Below are 15,554 nucleotides of genomic sequence, written 5' to 3'. Positions count from 1 at the left end.
GTGTTTTGTTTGTTTTTTAAAAACACTACCTAATGAATAACTGCATGGCACAAGACAGTGTACCAGCTCAGGATAAGATAGTCCTGTCCCATCACCCATCTCCTTCCTGCCAAGAGTGAGGTTTCTCTAGAGACTGCAGAGCGCACATGTTCAACAGTGCTCTAGTGGCAGGAGAGGTCATCTCAGACAGCTATACCATAAGACTACTCAATACCACAAGTATGTATGACACAGCAGCCATCTAGCTCAAACTCCACTGTTCCAGTACCTCATAGCTTTTAGCATTGTCTTCTACTGCAGTCTGCCCACCAGTGTTTGAAGCATTCCTAAGGCTCTGCCAGCCACAATCCCCCCTTCCTCCAGCTCCCTGCAGAGGAATCCTGCTATTCACCTCCATAAACACAAGTTCAACTTTTACATCAACATTGATGGTCTCCTACACACATGTTCAGAGTTCATAGATCACTTACACCTGGATGTTTCTGCTGTGATACAGTAAAAAAGCTGCAGAAAATATGTCCTGTTCATGGCCACATGATCTCATAGAAGAGGAAGAAACAGATATGATACAGCAGTAAATCACCCATGTCTATGGAGATGTCAGGTTGTGTTGGTCCAAGCCACGCTTTATCCACACCAGGTAGCTTAAAAGCCCTGCCCACAATGATTTTGTAAGAAACCACAACTCTTTCCACTCAGTTACTGCAAGTATTAACTGGAGTCAGAAGATCCACAGAGGAATGGTGTAATAAGACATTTATTAAAAGCACTGTCAGTGATATTAAGAGCTATAGTCTAACATCCTTTTTTAAAAAGGCTTCCAATTAAAAAATACTAGTTAAAAACCATTCTGATCACTATGGTTACAGACACATGACCTGCAAATGTTAAACCAGCTTTGCTGATGAGGACAAAGTAATCTTCAAGACCAGGATCCACAGAGTCTATTATAGAGGAAGAATTGCTGGGGGCTCCAGAAGAGACACCTGCAGGTACCTGGAAGAGAAATGCAGTCACTAAAGATACTTAGTTTAGCTGACAAATTTAAAAATATCACCTTCTTGTGCAATATACCAGGGAAGAAAAAAAAAATCATCCTGCAAAACTGCAGAAGATTTATTATCCAGTACATCTGTATACCTATGCATGAACTACACTTCTGGTCAGAAAAGTTTTCCCCTCAAGAGGCTGACAGGGGCTTCCATTTCAGGAGCAGAAGCTGACCACTATGAGAAGTTTGTCAGCTACAGCAGCTGCAGCCCAAGCTGCTAAGCCAGAGTCATCCTGTCCTTATAGCCCCCAAGTTACAGAACACTGGCCTCCTGGTTACTTACTTTGAGTGCTTATACTTCTCCTTAATAGCTCGCAGCTGGCCATGGGGAGCATCAAGGCATGCTTTATGCAGATCAGTCAGGCAAGGCACTATCTCACTTAATGAATACCCAGTGAATGCAGCAAGTGTTTCTGGCTGGTCAGAGGAGAAAACACCAGTGTTACCCTGTTGTAGGCAGCACCCATCTAAAAGATACTTTTTCTACAGAAGCAGAAACCATTTTCACTACATCAGTGCTCACTAGGTTCTTCAGGCTTGAAAAGGATTCAAGTGTATCCTGCCATCAGTTTCACTCTAGGTCTTCGTTGGTGCCAGGAGGTCTGACAAGAAGATGTGGCATCCATCACATCTTTTCTGGAGCCTACTCTCTGCTAAAGCTATTCCTCCAACATACAGTTGCAAGGCCTATCAAGGCTCACATTAAAGCAGACACTCCGTGTAATCACTCCACTCAAATAGACACATTCAGCTCTCCCCTCCCTCCCAGAAAGCCCCTGAATCGTATTTGGGGTAGGAGTTCTGGAGATCGAAGACTAACAAGGCCTTAGGTACAGACTTGATGTAACCAAGCAAGACAGCAAGGTCCCTCCCATTTCAGGGAAGAGGCAGGGTATTTCAGGTTGTTTTAACATTCATTTATCAGGTAGTCCCATTAGCTCAGGAACAGACACTCATCCTAAGACTTCAGTCTTTATAACAACATACTTTGAAGCCACTCCTTCTGCTTCTCAGCTTAGTTCTAATGATAACATAAAACTGCTTGAGCTACTCATTAACATGCAGTTGTTGTTCTTACCCAGAAAGACCTGTTCACCGTATAGTTTGCCAGACAGTAGGCTGCTGCAGCAGTTTGTGAAGGAAGGTACTTCAGAAAAGGATCAGCTTCAAGAAGACTCAGCTCTGCAAGATACTGAACAAAAAAACCCCACGTTTTTCAAACAGAATGAGCCTAACTGGTACAATCAGTCCAATATAGCAAGCATTGAAAATTGTCAGTGGTCCCAGTTTCATGTAAAAAACATTAGTTATGTGTCTGGTGGGTAGAAATAGCATTCTAGTCCTGTTACTTTTATAGGGGAACCTTTAGCATGCTTCAGTGGGAACAGAAAGACCACACTTTGCCAATGCCTAAACAATCTACATTGTATTCTCAAGTTCTGGTCCCATCATCAGCTTTGATGTAATTTTACAGATAGACAGAAAATTCATGCTTTGTAAAAATACAGAGGACACCCTCTGAGGCTCTTGTTCACATAGGTTGACCTCACTTGAAGATCAGCAATAAATGGACAGGCTCTAAGAAACAGAATTTGGACTCTGTTGGAGTAGAGGCACTGTATAATCCTATACCCTTTGCAGATAAGCATCAGGTCAGATGTTCTGCTATAAGCTTGGATTAAGCTGTTTCTAATCAGGGTTGCCTATGCAGCTATGCAGGCACATCCTGTGTCATTGTGTAGCAATATGTAGTACCACCACGTTCAGGGCAGACTTGCTATGCAGGCACTGTTAAAAAAACCCCACCAGATTCCTAACTGCCTAGTCAGTGCATTATCCCTGACCAGACAGACAGACCAAACTTTGGATTTCCATGAGACATTTATCCAGCAGTCTCAGCACACAAGCCACCTGCTGAAGGTAGGAGGCTACAACACATCCAGGCTTAGGCCTGTTCCAGTCCCAGATAAGACCTGGCAAAAGAAAAAATACTAACTTCTGATAGAGCATAGTATAGTAACAGAACTTGTCTGCTCAGATAACTTAGTGAAATACAAGTGGTTCTGCTTTTAGGATCAGTCCTCCCCCTCAGTCCTAAAAGGAGAATAATTCATACCCTTGCAAAATTCTCAGTCCTCATACAGACTCCATGCCTCTGAATATACTGAAGTAGGAACTGGTTGATGGTTGGGGCTGTTAGGTCAAAAGCCAACACTTTGAGAAGCAGGTGTTCCATTCTTAGGAGTTGCCTCTTTGTGTAGGTATCATCTGTTATATACACAAATTCATCCACTTCTGGTGGGTAGATCTCTTCATATTTCCTGAAAAAGGAACATAGAAGCCCCATTGGTCAGCCTCAAAGTTATGGTAAAATAAAGCTTTCTGCTGGACCCATATCAGGATGAGCACGTGACATTACTAAGACTTGTGCAGAGCTCTTATTTTAGTCCTTTCTCCAGGCTAGGTAACAATTTAGTTTCAAATTTGGGCAAAAATGTTTAGAGAGACTCTAAGTCATTTGTCCAGATATAAACACACTCACATTGTTAGCTCCTGACTAACAGCAAGCTCTCAGAGACAGAGTCTCAGCAACAGACAAAAACCCATGTACCCCTAGGCTGTGCTGGGTACTCTGTCTACTTAAAGCAGTTTTCACTCCTGCTGTTATGGTTACAAGGTTTCCCCACTACAGTTTATCATGTCACAAACATTAAATGTTTCATTTTGCTAGTGCCAAAGTAAGCGAACTTGCTAATCTTGAGACATCATGAGAAGCTACCTACCACTGCAAGCTTCAGTCCTTCAAATTAAACCAAAAGGCTCAGTCCAAAAATAAGGTTTTAGCTCACTGAGATTCCAGGAGATTAAACACTTACGCAGCCACAAGAATTGCTGCTGTTCCTACGAGCTGCAGCTTCCCTCTGAGAACAGACATGCAGGAAAGAAACCTGTCCAGGAAGTTTACCGCCAAGTACAAAGTCTCTGTCCGAAGTTTATATTCCTCCCCTACTTCCACCAGCCAGTCTACCAAGATGGCACGCATTCCTGTCGTGATATCTGGTTGCTTCCTCATGTAGCAGGGCTTGGGTCTGAATCTTACCTGTTTGGAGAGAGAGTTGAAGAATCGAGATGCTCACCCTGAAGAGAGCCATTGATGGCTGAGCTGATTAACATTCTTTAGACTTGTACTAAAAGGAACATGAGTTCTTCCACTATTAATAACTCATAACTACTAACTACAATTATAGTGCTAGTAGTATGAATTAGCAGCTAGTAGCATCTCTAGAAAATAGTATTTCTACACTGAAGAGATAGGAGCTACTCTGTTAGCGCAACAGTAAAAGACCTCATTGACTATGGACAGCCTGCGCCATCAAGCACATGAGCCATTCAGAGGGACCTGAAAAATGAACAAACCACTTCTTTTTTCCCCCCTCTTCCTATTGGGAGACTGCACTTTACTGCTGTGATATAGAAAGGCAGGAAAAACTACTACTACAGCAGGAGAGCCATCAGTGAGATCACATCCAACTGCTTTAGTATTTTTGCAGCATTCAGCTCCCATCTGCAAGAACTCTTCATCCTGAAGAGTCAAGAGATGCTCCAATGGTAGGGAATTTAGGGACACAGAGCAATCCTGAAAGATCTCAGCACTGCCTAGATGCTGCCTTCAGAGATGGCTTTTACTGCTTGCTTTCTCTCCTCTGCAGTTCAGTGGCAGCCTTGGCTTATCCTGGGGCAGCCATACACCTTTGCAGTATTGCAGCCTGTCACAGAAGCCACAAGTATCTATAAGCTTGTTACAAGACACTCACTTCGGCCTCTCGGAGGTACTGATGAATGTCTTCTGCATACTCTTCCACAGTCAGAGTTATGGCATCTCCCATGTGATCCTCAGGCTGGGACTGGAAGGACGTGTCCATTGTCATAGGAGATCCTAACAGGTAAGAAGAAGGAGCAAGACACTTTTGTAATTAGCCTCTCCACCTTCTCCTGCTATTTCTAGCACAGAAGAGTTGTGCCTCATGTAGACACAATCCAAGTTACCTTGAACTGTTACTTATTGCAACACCAGCTTACCAGCACCACAACTCATAACCAGCCTACGCGTACTCGTGCTATGGACACCATCTGAGTAGTAACAGGATTTACCTGTACTCAGATCCAGCAGTAGGTGAATATTGGATGTCATTGCGCTAGTGTCCAGTTCACCCAGGCTTGATTCCAGCTCTTCAGCCACTTGGCAACTGTAGTTTTCTTTCTCTTCTGATTCATCCACATAGATAGGAAACCCTTGCTTTGATGAAGTATTGACTGTGAGGTCGGGTAATTCATCTTTTCTAGACAAAGGGATGGTGTTTTCAGAGCCAGAGAAGTGTTTAACAGTAGCACCCTGAAACAGAGCACACGGTAATGCTGTTGGAGGGCAACTCAGGAAGAAAACAACAGTAAGTATCACTTGTTTTAGAAAAGAACATCACTTCCCTTGTCTCAGACACCAACAACATAAAATTTCACTGGAAAAACCACCAGCTGCAGCTGGTGCCTCAGAAGTACCACTTGTTGTTGTCCTGCTGCAACAGATTCCTCACAGAGAGCGTGAGGTGTAGTAAAAGTCAGGAACCAGGGGAACAGCCTCATCTCCCATGCCTGCTGCCAAGGAGAATGAGGTGTGGGTGCTGCTTGGTTCCAATGGGGCTGGCAAATGCAGGGTCTGCTCCACATTCAGTTCTGGCAGGGAGATGCTGCTTTGAAGTGCAGCAAGTTCAAGCTACAAAAGGAAGCGCTCAGACACTGTCAGAGACTTGTGAAGGACTTAATCTGTGAGAAGGCATTTTATGCTGAGTCATAAACCAAAGTCTGAACTTTTGAGCTCAACCATCACAACCCCTAGGATTACAACACATGATCAGGATACAACCCTTCACATCATCTGCTATCAATAAGCCACCAGCTGAGTTAGGGGCTTTACACAGTCACAACTGAGAAGAGTTTGTGGACACCTAACAGCTGTGATTTAGGTCCTGTAAGTCAGCACAGTAACTTTCCTTACCACACCAGCAGACTCCAGGAGGGCCCAAGGAACAGAAATGCAGACAGATACCCTGCTGTGAACTTTAGCTTCCTGAAGGCTCGGCCCCCCTGAAGGGAGCATGGCCAGCCACACGGCACTGGGACCTTTGGGTAACCATCAGTGAACAGACTTTTCTTAAACTGCTCCCTACACTTTAGAGGGTAAGGGCCCAAATAAAGGCTCACCGAGTCTCCATTCCTCACAGGACGGATTATTTGTTCAAAGTATATCCACGGGGAAGCGTTTGTAGATTAGGACTGAGTGTTACTGGCAGGGTTTCTCGGGAAACCCACGCTCATTCGCTGCAGCCCCGTTCAGCCGCTTCCCCCACCGCCCCCAGGCCGCCACCTGCAACCTCGGGAGAAGGTGCGCGCACCGCTCGTGCCCGCGGCAGCCGGCCAGCCCCGGCCCCGGAGCTCCCCCCGGCCCGCGGGGAGGGCGGCCGCGGCTTCCCCGGGGACCCCGGCAGGTGCCTGCGGCCCCACGGCGGGGAGGGGTGGGGAGGCGCGGCGGCCGCGGCATCGCTGCCGGGGCGGCTCCGCGGGCAACGAGGGCGGCTGCCGCCGCGGGCGGGGCTCACCTGGCCGCCGGGCCGCTGCTGCCCGTTCTCCGTCAGCACCGCCAGCACGGCCCGCCCGCCGCTGCGGGGGGCAGCGGGGCAGGGCTCCCGCCGCCCCGCCCGGCTCTTCTCCCCGGTGCGGCGCATCGCCTCGACGTCGGTACCTTTCGGAGAAAAAAAAAAAAAAAAAAAACAAACAAGCAAACAAAGTAAACTTGAGGAAAAAAATAAAAATCCCCCAAACCACCAGAAATACTTGGTTACGCCTCGGGGGGGGGGGGCAGCCCGCCCCGCAGGAAAGCGCACCGCGCTGCCCGGCTCCGCTTGCCACCGGTCCCCGGAGGACGCTCCGCCGCCGCGCACCGGCGAGGAGCGCCCGCCGACCGCCTATATAGGCGGCGGCCAATGGAGGCGGCGGCTGTTGGCCGCGGCCAGTTGGGAGCCCGGGCCGCAACCCCCGGCGCCGCCGCCCTGGCAACCCAAGCGGCGGCGGCGGCGGCGGGTCGTCCTGGAGACCCCGCCCCCCGCGGGCCCGGCCGCGCCGCCCCGCGCAGGGCCCGGTCCGCCCCGCGCAGGGCCCGGTCCGCCCCGCACAGCGCCCGCGGAGCCCGCGCAGGGCCCGGGAGCCGCCGCCTCTCGCTCGCCTCGGGCCGCCTCGCCCTGCCGAGCGTGTCTGGGTGGCCGGCGTGCAAGGAACGGCTGAGCGAGCGGCAGCCGCGCCGGTGCGGGAGCAGCGCGGCTCGGGAGACTCTGACTTCCCTCTTGGATAAGGGAAAAACCAAGAAAAAAGGAGATTTTAGCTGGTTTAAGCGTGGGTTTGACTCCCGTGACACTTCGTTAAAGTCTAAGCCAGGGGACAAGGGCAGGACAGGTTGCACAGCTGTGCCCAAGAGCAGCTCTTGGCAGAACTACAGAGCTCTGCAAGAGGGATCAAACAGCGAGTGCCACCAAAGATCTCTCCAGCTCTGGGGCCCCCAGCACAAGAAAGACATGGACCTGCTTGAGCGGGTCCAGAGGAGGGTCACGAAGATGCTCAGGGGGCTGGAGCACCTCCGCTATGAGGACAGGCTCAGAGAGTTGGGGTTGTTCAGCCTGGAGAAGAGAAGGCTTCAGGGAGACCTTATAGTGGCCTCCCAGTGCTTAAAGGGGGCCTACAGGAAAGGTGGGGAGGGACTCTTGATCAGGGAGGGTAGTGATGGGACAAGAAGTAACAGATTTAAACTGAAAGAGGGGAGATTTAGATTAGATGTTAGGAAGTTCTTTACTGTGAGGGTGGTGAGACACTGGCACAGGTTGCCCAGAGAAGCTCTGGGTGCCCCCTCCCTGGCACTGTTAAAGGCCAGGTTGAATGGGGCTTTGAGCATCCTAGTCTGGTGGGAGGTGTCCCTGCCCATGGCAGGGGGGTTGGAACTAGATGACCTTCAATGTTCCTTCCAACCCAAACCATTCTATGATTCTATGATTCTATGATTCTATGATTGAATATACAACATCCATTCTTCTCAGAGAAGATTTTGAAACAATCAACCAGTATTGATTTAAGGCCAGAAGAGTAGTGCTAGCTACTTAAAATATAATTAGAGACTGAAATCAGAGTCCTGATACTCCTGAATTAGGAAAACATTGCTCAATTGTAATTTGAAGTGAAAGAAAATTTTTGCTTTGAAGGAAAAATCAATTTTTTTCTTCCTTTATTGCTAAAAAATCATAATGTCATATGACATTACGTCATAATGACACAGAGAGCACACTTGCTAAATTTGTGTGTAACACCACCAATGGTGCTGGGAAGGGCTGTGACTATGCTGGGGAGGGAGATTAGATTTCAGAAATTATCTCGACAAACTGGAAAAGTGTTCTGGAAAAGCGAGGTGCTCCCGAAGCACAAGTGCAAGGTCAGGTAGAGCCACCAGCTGCAGGAATGCAGGATGGGGAACAGGTAGGCAGGTAGCAGCTCTATGGAGAAGAATCAGGAGGTTCTGGTGAACCTCAAGCTGTGCGTGAGTCACCATGCTCGTGGCTGTCTGAGCATGAACAGGAGTAGAGCCTGTGTGGCACAGGAGTCCTTTGAAAGTCCACAGTGAAAAGAAAAGAGCAAGCAGTGTAACAGCTTAAACCTCAGCATGAGATTTAGGTTATATATCAGGACTGTGATGCCCCAGAAGAGACAGCATGGGAACTTTGAGGGGTTTCCTTTTTGCAGCTCTGAAAGAGCAAGTTAAAGAAAAATGCTGTCAAAAATGTCAGTGCCTTGGCAGATGCTCTCCACTGTGGTTGAAATGTAGGAGCTACGACCCAAAATTTGGACACATCAAGCAGGGTCTTATGCCAGAATTGGTTTTTGCAGTTCTTGTCATCCAGACTGTATTAAGGTCAGTATTTTTTCTTCCCACTTTTCTTATGTTTATTTTTTAATTACCTTTTTTTTTTACACACCCCCTGCAATGAATTTATAATAGGAGGTAAGTCGTGTATCTCAAGGTGAAAAATGTCACCTGTGTTTGATCTGTCAGCCACATAACACTGTGTAATGTCTTCTTTTTGATGGGAGGAGCTCCCTATCCCAGCAGCAGCAAGGCTGTGAGGAGGTCGTTATCACAGTGGAGCTGCCCCAGCTACAGGCATGGGCAGATGCAGGTCAGGGGGACAGAAGGTTACGCTGCACTTCTATGTTCTTCTCTTTCTTTCATGTCATCTCTAAGCCCCAGGTTTGCACATGGAAGACTTCACTTGCGGATACTTCTTTGAACATTTTCAAGCAAAATTTTAATTCCTGGAAAAAAAATCAGTCTAGCTGCAAGCCTTTCAAATTAAGTATCAGCCTAAGCAGTACTCTTTGTCCTATTGCTTTGATGGGATTACTAAAAAATACTGAAAAAATGCTCTACTATGGTATCTGTAGAATATGTAGCAGTCTAAGAATGTGGATGTTAATCAAAAACATTTCTAAATGGTGACTATTCCACATTTTGATTAAAATTTTTGGTTTTAATAACATTTTTTAAACAAAAAGCTTTTGAAATTTATATATTTTATGAGTGAAAAAAAGCACAGTCTCACACCTTTTAGCAATAAAGGAAGAAAAAAATTGATTTTTCCTTCAAAGCAAAAATTTTCTTTCACTTCAAATTACAATTGAGCAATGTTTTCCTAATTCAGGAGTATCAGGACTCTGATTTCAGTCTCTAATTATATTTTAAGTAGCTAGCACTACTCTTCTGGCCTTAAATCAATACTGGTTGATTGTTTCAAAATCTTCTCTGAGAAGAATGGATGTTGTATATTCAAGAGTAAAACATTAAAATATAAAAAGTAAGGGAATCACTTAGGAAACTCATTCCCTCAGGACATTGATGAGATGGTGGTTCTAAGGCTCAGATCCCCAAAGGCATTTATGTCCCCGAATCCCTGGTTACACACCCGTTTGCATTCAGCATGGTCTGGCCTGCCACGAGCGAGGAGTGCCCTGCTCCCAGCCACTCGCTGCTATTGCCCCTGTTCTGCTGGCACGCAATTTTTCTGGTTGTGAGACAAACCAAGGACCTAGTCCACCTGAAAAGTAACACAGCCACAACAAGAGCACAGCGTTGTTACCGGTGGGGTCGGTACTCTGAGCTGGGTTTCTGGGTATGATACTGAAATAGATGAAACATTTCGCAAGTACCTATATTCAGAAAGGTAAATGCTGTTTGTGAAATCTGCCCACAGCTTATAAAAATAGTCTTACCTCTGCCCAAACCTATTTTCCTAACTTCTCAGTCTCTCCATACGGTGTTTGTCATGAGGAATGTCAGAACTTGGTAGTTACAGGTCTAACACGTAACTCACACTCATACAAAGATCACTTGTCACTCCTAGCCAAATATATATGTGGAAGTTATTTACTAAATTAGTCTTCAGGCAGTGAATATCCTTTATATCCAAATACCCGTCGTATCTGAACCTCAGCTACCCAACAGATGATTTATTCATATTTTTATAGATGAGCAGCATATGGATATCCTCAGTAGTCACATAGTACATTAATGTAACTGAAATGCCTCTCAAATAGCTTTTAATGAGGTTATCTAAGCTCCAATTTCTCAGGAACTCTTTGAAACAGCCCAATATGGATTAGTACCTGAGGGAAGCCAGTGAGCTTTGCCAGCCACTACTTAATTGTAGCAGCAGATCAAATAAAGCTTTGGGCCATTAATCATTTACTTCTGAGCTTCCCTGTGTGTGCTTGAGAGGAAACTAAAGCCTTCCTGAGTGGACTCCTCAGGGCTTCTTGCAGTAATTACTGTCTTACAATTTCTAGGAAGAAAGAGGAGTCAGAGCAATTCCTGACTTGGCAAGGATACTTCCTCCATGGCTCTGGGAAAGATAGTATTAAAGGGCTGGTTAGGAGTCATCTCAGTCTCATGAATCTTTCCTAGCTCCTTAGCTCTTTCTCCTTTTTGCAGTTTTTGCTTTGAATGTTGAAATTTCCAGAGTTGGTGCCTTTTTCAGTCAAAGGGACTTCTCCCATGCCGTGGGAGGAGGCACGAGCTCCCGCTTTCCTCTCTGAAGACCCCTGTTAAGGTCCAGCTCTTACACAGTAAGCTCCACACAGGCTTCAGTTCATGATCTGGGGCATGAAGAGTGATTGTGCCTGGCCTCCAGTTCTGCCCCGAAGTCAGACTTCCCAGAAGTGCTGCAGAGGGCTTCTTTAGAGATTGAAGAGCTGGATTATTTTTTTTTTAATTTCCCAACAGAAATATTTGAAGATTATATTTACTATATCAACCATTTTGCAAGGTTTGTTTACAGGAGAAAGAAATGTTGTCTGTACAAATGCAGGTGCTTGGTACTGTGCCTGGGAGCAGGAGGAGAGATGAAGCACACTCTGGTTTTTCTTTTCTCATTCAACTCAGAGTTTTCAAGCTACCACCACCATCATATCCCCCTCCTGGAATCTTGGTCATGTCGCTCTTATGGAGAGCATCCTTTATCTCTGCTATGGCTTGAAACCACAGGATTCACTCATGATCTGATTATAAGCATACAGGGGCAAAGCTGCCTTTTGAAGGGAAATCATAGCATATTTTGACCTAAGATATTTTTCTGCATATTTCTTCCTCGCATGAGCTTGAGGACACAGGTGCTTCAGAAACTCGCAGCAGCTCCCTCCATCCACAAATCAGACCACTGTCAGCTGTCCCCTTCTCTCTTCACCCCTTGAAGTATCTTTTGGTCCCTAGTGTGTTTTAATCCCTAGGTTTTCAGCTTGGCCTAAATAGCTATTTGGCCTGCAACTTGGAAGTAGCATCTTCACTGGTAATAAAACAGCCATTGTCTTATAAATATGCATTAAGTATAAGATGAGAAGTGGTTAATGTAAGACTATTGCAACTTCCCAGCCTTGTAAGTCTCATATTGAATTACAACACAATATTCATATAGGAAAACCAATTCAGGCAGGTTAGACACAGAGTTATGACCTTGGCCAGGTCACATTCAATATTTGGCAAGTTTTTTCAGACCAAGGTACCGAGCAATCTCACAGCAGGTCCGCGTGTGCCACAGACTCCTCTGAGGTCAGCTTATTGCAGAGCAACCCTGGAAGACCCACTGCATAGCAAATTTAACGCATGGCCACATAACAGCCTGGAAAATGTGCTGTGGAAGCAGTCTTTGAGTTCAGAAAGTTTATCAAATGGATTATGAAATCTTGACAGTGAGATCAGTGCCTGGACTCGGTGACCTGCAAGGTCCCATCAGGATCTTGTTGTATGGTCTTACAGTAGCAAAGCAGTGAAGAACATGACCTCTCTTCTTTCATATGGCTATGACTCTTAGGGTTATAAATAGTCCTCTGGCTGCAGTTTGTCTTGATTATCATAGCAGTAAATTAATTTAACATTATTTAAGAGTACATAGACTTTATCTTGAGTTCCAGTGTTTTTCTGAACTACCAAAATCAGAAAAATGGCCAACAATTAGACATGAGTCCAGGGCTCAAGAGTTGGTGGCCAAGGCATACAAACAAGACTAAGACACAGCCTTGGTTGAGCCACTAACCCTCCACATGTATTAGACAGATCACTTCATCTTTCTCTATCTGTACTAGATATTTAGCATAAGCCCAAACCAGCACCCAAGACTAAGCTTACCTAGTATTCCTCTGCATGAAAGCCCACAGTGAACAGTGAGTTTGGACAACTCTGTAGCCCAACAAGAAAAAGCTCTGTGCACCCAGCAACCTAACAGATAGGATCACATACTGCTGGTAGTGCGGGCAGTCACAGACATAGTCTGTATTGCTTGGCTTATGCTAGTGCATTAAAAAGGGCCAGAAAATGTACACTGCCATGCAATTCAGTCATCTGTACCACACAGTTGTTAGTACAGCTCTGACATGGTCCCTGCTGCCGTTCAGGCTCATAGCAGACTGTGCTTCAACTGTTTGTGAGCATAATCCAAAGGTTAGCAAGGCCAGGGACCAGTCCCCACACGTTGTGGGCTCCCTGTTTTGATATGTAAGAGAATTTTTTCTGAGCCTATGTTCCTAAGCATAGAAGAAATGGTCTGAGAGTAAGATTTGTGCTTGTTCAGCCACCTCCAGAAACTCCAAAAGAGCCCATAACTGAAAGAGGTTGTCAGGATGCAATCGAATTGGTAATGTCTGGCATCTGATTTCCTTTCATCTTCTTGCGTTTCTCCTTTTGCCATTCTGTAACTTTCCCAAATGTCCTTAGCTTTTGCAAAGTTACACTTGTCCAAAAGAAAAAGTAGAAGAAAACCAGAGCTATAATTTATTCTGTTGCATTCACAGGCAAATAGGGCAGAGATAACAAGGAAGAAATACTGTTGTTTAAATCAGAGTTTCTAAATTGCTCTTCTAAAATATTTCAGGAAAGTTTTAGAAAAATAACTATGTTCTGAGTCCTAGAGTATAGAAACTATATTGGACGTTTATAACCTATTTCTTTTTTATTATTATTTTTACTAATCCTTAATCTAAATTTAATGGCACAGGTTGTACTGATTATCTAGTGTTAATTGGTATAATTTAAATAGGACTACATGTATGCTTGTCAGCTGAGGCTATGTGTAATATTCATCTGCAATTTACAGGATGGAAAAGAGAGTAGCTTCTCCCAATGGATGTATTTCTTTAAACTGTTGCTTATGCACACCTGATGCATTTTAAAATCTACGTTTCCCCTCTATGATGCTTCTGTGAAAGATGTCTATATAACTTTAATTTGTAATGCATCAGTATTCCTTAGGCTTCTCTAGAAAATACTTGATATTTGCCTTTCAGAATTATTTAGTGATTAAGTTTGCTCTTGTAACTTTGCCAGTGTTCTCTATTAAGCAAGTTACACTAGGTTTCATGCACTAAACCTTTCAGTTATAAAAAAGAAAACCAAATCACCGCACATATACAATTTTACATTGTGTAAAATTATGTTTTCTCTACGTGTATGAGTGCTCTGCTCTAATACATGCTTCTGTGTATTTTTAACTCTACTGACTTTATAAGATCAATTAACTCCAAGGCTTAGAGTTAAAGCTTTCTTCCTAAACAGAGGCCTAAACTAATAACTCATTGCGTGTATGATAGCAGATTATCAAGGCTAAGAGCTGAAATTTATCTGGAAAGTGAACTGAGTGATTTTCCTCAAGCCCAATCACCATTCAGTGTGAAAGGTTCATATAGCTTGCAGGATCAACCCAGCAGACCATTTCGTTACATGGAGCGCTATGAGACAATTTCTGATTCTTACTATACTGCATGCCACTATAGCACATACATTAAATGTAAAGTGGGTGTGGAGTAATTCTTACATAGAGATATGGAGCCAGGGGCATAAGGGAGCGCAATGAATGTGGGACCTTAGTAAGTAGAGTGTTCTTGAAAATCCATTCTGCGGAACAGCCCAGAGACGACCGTGTGAGGCCGGTGTAAGGAGAGCTGTTATGATCCCAGAGCAGCCCTCAAAAGCAGATTCCTGTTCCCCAGATATTGAATGTCTTCAGAGTTACAGTACAAAATCTGTGTTCTTGGTAAATGCTGTGCAAGGTAAGACTGTGAGATTTGCCTGCATTGTGCACATATTCATCCTCCACTTCCTACAGAAAACAGAAATAATCTGTGTGTATGTAAAGAAGGAAGGGAAGCAGCAACACGTCCTGCATCCCAGACAGGGCCATAAGCATCTTGTTCCCTCTACAAGAGAAGAATGCTCGCTTCTGTGATTGCAGCTGCATTGTTCATGGTGTGCTTGGAGAAGCCTGATGCACTCCACATCCTTACTATATTTGTAGGTCCCCCGACCTTGGAGCACAGCCTGCTTGCAAATCCCATTGCCCTCATGCTAGATAATAAAGGGATCCTCTAGCAACAATCCTTTGCCACTGTGTATCATGCCTGATAGCAGGCAGAACTCGCCTCAGGGAGCAGGGGAAGCTACCCAGCTGGCATAGAGCACCAGGCGATGCCCACAGCAGGGAAGCAAAAGCCTAAAGCCTCGAGCAGGTGCAAGATTTTCCCCTTTGGGGTTGTAACAATCCTAACTAGAAGACCATTGTGCATCAAAGAGTTAGTGATCCACCTAACAGTGAACCTGAGTAGGCACAAGGCCGGTGCTGTGCTGCACTGTGCTGCACGTGCAGCTTGTCCTTCAGGCCTGCACTGGGCTGCGCAGGTCTCTTGGCCACAGCATAAACTCAGCTGGGTGATGGCAACAGAGGAGCCCACAGGCAGCTCCCACTTGGTGTTGTCGACTACACCACCTGCGTGGCCTTGTCTTTATCTTAAAGTGGAGCAGCAAGTTCTCATGTGAACACATGGTTGTTTGATGGTAGAAATGATGAATACAATATTTTTTGTCAAAGAAAAT

General features: G+C 45.3%; 1 protein-coding gene across 1 annotated transcript; it reads right to left on the bottom strand.

Moving 5' to 3' along the window:
- Positions 1 to 947: 947 nt before the first annotated feature.
- CCNA1 (cyclin A1) lies at positions 948 to 6,849 on the bottom strand. The gene is made up of 8 exons (XM_086481897.1): positions 6,706 to 6,849; positions 5,204 to 5,444; positions 4,867 to 4,988; positions 3,928 to 4,151; positions 3,168 to 3,372; positions 2,130 to 2,243; positions 1,335 to 1,468; positions 948 to 996 (listed from the first exon to the last, which is right to left on the bottom strand). The coding sequence occupies exons 1-8, from the start codon at positions 6,829 to 6,831 to the stop codon at positions 948 to 950; spliced, it is 1,215 nt and encodes a 404-aa protein (XP_086338023.1). The 5' UTR covers positions 6,832 to 6,849.
- Positions 6,850 to 15,554: the final 8,705 nt, after the last annotated feature.

This window comes from Leptosomus discolor, chromosome 1, assembly GCF_034619465.1.
Source record: "Leptosomus discolor isolate bLepDis1 chromosome 1, bLepDis1.hap2, whole genome shotgun sequence".
Taxonomy (NCBI): Eukaryota; Metazoa; Chordata; class Aves; order Leptosomiformes; family Leptosomidae; genus Leptosomus; species Leptosomus discolor.
This window is presented reverse-complemented; position numbering and strand designations above follow the sequence as displayed.

Excerpts from the sequence above, each read along its gene's own strand:
- CCNA1 (XM_086481897.1), bottom strand. The coding sequence starts at position 6,831 with ATGCGCCGCACCGGGGAGAAGAGCCGGGCGGGGCGGCGGGAGCCCTGC. Across the intron at positions 3,373-3,927 it reads GCAGCAATTCTTGTGGCTGC|GAAATATGAAGAGATCTACC; the intron begins GTAAGTGTTTAA and ends TTCCTTTTTCAG. Across the intron at positions 2,244-3,167 it reads GGACTGAGAATTTTGCAAGG|TATCTTGCAGAGCTGAGTCT; the intron begins GTATGAATTATT and ends TTTTTTGTTCAG.